The following is a 5,128-nucleotide window of genomic DNA, read 5'->3' as shown; positions in this document are numbered from 1 at the left end:
AGCCTGTTTCCCTCTATGATCAGATCAGTAGGCAACCACCTAGCACTGAAAAGAAGACATTTGTTTCTACCCTCTGTTGCAGTGTCACACACAGCAGTTCATTAAAGGTTGTCTACTTCCCTGACTTCACTAGCTCTGCTAGGCCCCCTGTGCTGGACTCTCTAGTTAGATGAGTTTACTGCAGTTTCTTTTGTTTTTCTCAAGTGCAGGTGCCATATGGGAATCAAATCATAAGAGGGAACAATTATTTGCCTCACCAGGTACATAATAATTCTTACGTGTTAGGTCATGATTGAATTGTGCTTCCTCTCTGCTTTGCCTCATGGTATAAGCAAACAGGTTATTTTTCTTCTAATGGGAGAAAAAATAAGATAGATAATCTGGAGATAACAATTGCATGAGAAGCACGTAGAGGGGAAGCATGGCGGAGTACAGCCTTGTGGCTAAGGTGGCGGTCTGGAAGCCTGGGTGATTACTTACCTCCTGGCTGTCTGCAGAGGTGGCCTTAATTGGGGGCGGTGGGCACTGACTTAGTGGGTGCATTGTCAAATGAAGTGTGAGATACTCTGTCCATTCAGTGAAGTTATTTGTGTCTGTCGTATTGTAAGAAGTTTCTGGTTTGGCTGCATTTATAAAAAAGACTCCGTATTAAAGCAGCTAAGAAAAAAGTATGTGTATTTACCTTTACTTTGAGCTGTGGGTATAATCATTTTAAGAACTTAAGTCACGGTGCAGTTAATCACACTTTGGGGTAACTAGTGCACCAAGTATGCTCTAATATTTTTGTAACTGTGCTTAAGAAGTAAACACCAGTAGGATGTTCATTTTTCTTACAGGACGGGAAACCAGTGAAGAAATGGGTTAATATGAGTCAGGAGTTCATAAATCAGCATACAGTGGAACACAAAGGCAAACAAATTTGTAAATATTTCCTTGAAGGGAGGTGTATTAAGGTAATTATGCACTGAGTCTGTTGGTCTGCTTCTTTGCTGTGAGGAAGGGGAGGAGATGCACTGTGCTTTTTTACTTCAGCTGATGCGAAGAAAACTTGTGTGTTGAAACTCAGTGTTTTGATTTCTAATGTTTTGCGAATTTATAGATAAATGCCAACAGAAGTACTTGTGGAAAAATATCCGCTTCTGTTATACATTTTGAATTATAACAAATTCTATTATAATTGTTGTGTTTGCTTATTAGTATATACAGTAAAATCATCTGTGATAGTATCATAAACTTACAGTGACAATGTATCATGTAAATATATAAATCTTACAAGTGTGGAATCTGTAAATAGGCAATGATTTCAGAATGTATGAGATTATTTCTCTTTTATGTGCTACTGCTGATTTTGAAACATTGAAGGAATTGCTTAATTATGCTAAATTATTTCTCTCTCTAAAGTAAAAAGTGGGGTTGTAGTAATAGTGTAGAAGAATTCCCTACCAAAGAATCATCTTCCTTCAGCCATCAAGTGGAAGGCAGCAGAAAGAAGAGAATGCTATTCAGAGCAGTCAGCTGTCAAGCAAAAGCCCTAGCAAGACAGTCTTTTATTACATAAAAAAAATGCTGTTGCTTCATTTTGAAGCTTGCGCTGCTGTGGAGTTGAATCCTCTGATGTCAGACTAGTTCAGTCAGTTATAAAACACACTTAAGAAAAACCGCATGCTTCTCGAATAAGTGAGTGCGTCATTTATATTTGGTTCCTGTGTGTATTTAGAGATAGAACATTTTCTGTTTCTTTTTCAAATGGTCAAAGTAAAGGTGAAAATTAGTATGTTTTTTTCCAAACCAAGGGGGAATTGAAAACCGTGCATTTGTGGCTGCCTTTATATATTTTAGTATGTCATGCTCAGTTAAGATGAGTATTTGCTGCCACCTTCAGTTTTAAAACAAGTGGCTGAAAGAGCACTTGGTGTATCTTTCATGAAAATAAATTTAAAAAATGCAAAAAACATCTTCAGCAAAGTAATCTTAATGTATAGCATGATATGGTTGATATAAACTTGGTATTATTTGGACTCTGTTTTTTTCTACATGGAAGAGTCGTAATACTTGGCTTGTTGGACTTTTTTAAGTTCTCCCACATACCCTTAAAGCAGAATCGTTTTTTCTGATAAAGTGCATAATTGTTTATATGGAAAATAATTTCAGTAAAGTACTTGTTTAAATGACTTTTTAATGCTAATTGCTAGGTGGAGACAGAGAAGAGAACTGGTACTGTAAGACCAGCTTGTTTTCTGTGGCCACTGCATATATTCTTTGTATCCCCCATTCAGGAATTGTTTCTCTGTGTTCAGGCTCCCCTATTTACATTTTTTTAGGGACATGTTTATGAAGCAGTTATGTGTTAGTAAAGATAAAAAGTTTAAATTCAGCTAAGGAGGATGTTTTTCTTTACATATAAAATGGAATTACTCAGCGTTTCAGATCAATAATGTTTTTTCTTGTTTTCTTATTTATAGGGAGAGCAGTGTAAATTTGATCATGATGCAGAGATTGAAAAGAAGAAGGAAATCTGCAAGTTTTACATACAGGGTTACTGCACCAAAGGAGAGAACTGCATTTATTTGCACAATATCCTTAAAAAAACCCCAACCAACAAACCAACAACTTGAATTAAACTGAAAATTTGTATTTATTCTTAATTGATGTAAGTGATTTTTGGGGGCAGCTATTTCTTCTTTTAAGAGACCATACCAAAGACTATGTAGATTTACTACGAGAAGATTATTTTTTTTCTCAAATAGTTAGGAGAAAATATGTATAAAATACTGGTTTGTTTTCAGTTTTAAGGATTTTTAATGTTTTAAACTTCAACTTAGATGCATTTGTCCACATACTTTTAAACCTCTGATCTGTTCTTGTTTGTTTTAAAGGACTTTTATTTTGGAATTGAGACCTTCATGTTTTTAAGAGCAGTTTTAGAATCGAGTCAAAAATAATGTTAAGGCCACAATAATGTAATTATTAGTAGAATGTTAAATGGAACTAGGAGATAAGTTGGTTATTAGCTTTCAAAATTCTTAAGATACTGCTTTGGAAAGATTAAATACTGGTGAAGAATTGAAGGATAGTTGACAGCTGAATTTTATAAATTTGCCGAACAGTGCAAACTAGAAATCAGCCTTTGTTAGGAATCCTTAATGCATTGCTTACATGAATTCCCTTGCAAGTTCTACCATACAGGAGCAAAATGCTATCAAGGAGATAAGTGCAAATTTTCTCACGCTCCACTGACTGCAGAAACAAAAGAGCTGTTGGATAAGGTGAGCAATTCGTAGTCTGTAAATACGAGGTTTGTTGCTAGAAAGAATAGGGGGAGGTTGCTAGAAATTTCTGTGGGATTCTTAGGGAGTGTGATGCTAAGCTCTTGTGTTGCTCTTCAGCACGGTAAGTCTGTGGTCCTACCAGGAATTCCCTTTGTCCTCAGTTATTCAGTTATTTTTTAGCTGTATCAGACAAGTTTATTTTCACAACTCAAATTTCTGCCCATGAACTTTATTTTGTGTCCCTTTCTGTGGAAACCTTCATGTACTCTGTAAAAAGAAGTGTGGCTTCTGTGTTGTCTACCTTTAGCTGCCTAGAAGTTAGATACTATCTGACTTACTTCTGCACTCAGGGTGGGGAAAGAAATGAGGTGCCTCCTCTGAATGATTTATGAAATCTTGACCTTTGTGTTAAGTAGGATATTCAAGTCTCTCTCCAGTTACTCTGCAACAGGCCTTAACAGAAAAACATCCTGAATTTAACACTAGAAACATTATGAATCTTAGAGTAAGTCCTTCAATTTCTGTAACTTCAAATTACTGTTTGAAGGACACGGACTTGTGTGAAATTGTCCTTTCCTGACAACAGAAATAGTTCTCTTCCTGGCTGTGAATCGGTGTCCTGTGGAACAAGTAATAATAGATTTATAATTCATCTGAGTTTGATGTCAATAGATAGTAGTATTGTAGCAGGTAATTATATTTAACTGGAAAGGGCAAGACTAAACTGAGTTGCACGTACTGCAAAATTAATGAAGTTTTTGCTACATTGCTTTGTTGTAGGTTTTGAATACTGAGGAGGAACCACAAAATGAAGATGAGAAAGAACTGGAGGAACTCAGAAAGCGTGGCATAGTTCCTCTCCCTAAGCCACCACCAGGTGTTGGACTTCTGCCAACCCCGCCAGAGCAATATGCGTTTTCTGAGTCTGATATAGAAAATTATCAAGACCCTTCAGGAGATTATAAGAAAATTCCGTCTCTCTTTGAAATAGTTGTGAAGCCTACTGTGGATTTAGCACACAAAATTGGAAAAAAGTAGGTTTTAGAATTTTGTGTAGAACTCTCCTTAAAACATGGCTGCATAAATATTTAAAAAATTCCCTCTGTTTCTGTCAGGAGTATATGCTTCTGAGTATGTTGCTAAATTAAATGATCTGTCAAATATTGGCTATCATAATTGTTTACTTATTTAATGCTTTCCATAGAAGAGATCTTACTGAGCCTTGACCTTCCAGAAGGCCAGTCCATTGGTTCTTGTTTTGGCTCTGTACCTGCCTTGCCTATCTCCATTTGCAGGTTGACCAAAGTTCATTCTCTTCTAAACTCTTTTTATGCTTAGCTTTTTTTTGACCAAAGCCAGTTGACACTCCTGATGAAGACTACTGGCCTTGGGATGTTTAAAACTCTTAGTTGTAGCAAATGTCTGTTTCTGCATGTGCTTGTATTAAAAAAAAATGTTCTACTTCCAGACAAGCTCTGTCATGTGTAATGTATATAGTTATGCTCTTTGAAAATCATTTTGCTTCTTTCAGATTTTTGTCCAACTTAAGATCAAATAATTATGAACAGACATCTGTAAGAGTGATGAGGGGGAGGAGATGGCTGATAGACTGTTGATCTTTGTAGATGCGAAGTTTGATACACTTATTTTCTTTTGCCTACAGGCCACCAACCTTCTATAACAGCGGATCACCACCAAGACCACCTTTTCAGGGAAATGACCCACATTCTCAGCATATGTATAATCCAGGCTCAAGTCCAGGGCCAGGACCTGGCATGTCACAAGGACATAATGGGCCGCCAATGCACCCAGGTTCTCCCGGACATCATCCATGCGCAGGGCCTCAAGGCCCAGGAATG

The 5,128-nt window shown here is 36.8% G+C and overlaps 1 protein-coding gene across 1 annotated transcript in view; it reads left to right on the top strand.

The window, feature by feature from the left end:
- The window catches only part of LOC104287308 (zinc finger CCCH domain-containing protein 6-like), a 29,206-nt gene that overhangs the window by 18,785 nt on the left and 5,293 nt on the right, over positions 1-5,128 (top strand). Inside the window, 5 exon segments of the mRNA XM_009885993.1 lie at positions 837-953; positions 2,463-2,574; positions 3,157-3,266; positions 4,050-4,303; positions 4,933-5,126. Of these exon segments, the coding sequence (XP_009884295.1) occupies positions 837-953; positions 2,463-2,574; positions 3,157-3,266; positions 4,050-4,303; positions 4,933-5,126 (787 nt within the window).

Source organism: Charadrius vociferus, unplaced genomic scaffold (assembly GCF_000708025.1).
Source record: "Charadrius vociferus isolate BGI_N301 unplaced genomic scaffold, ASM70802v2 scaffold455, whole genome shotgun sequence".
Classification (NCBI taxonomy): domain Eukaryota; kingdom Metazoa; phylum Chordata; class Aves; order Charadriiformes; family Charadriidae; genus Charadrius; species Charadrius vociferus.
The sequence above is the reverse complement of the archived record's forward strand: the minus strand, read 5'-3'. Positions and strand labels throughout refer to the sequence as shown.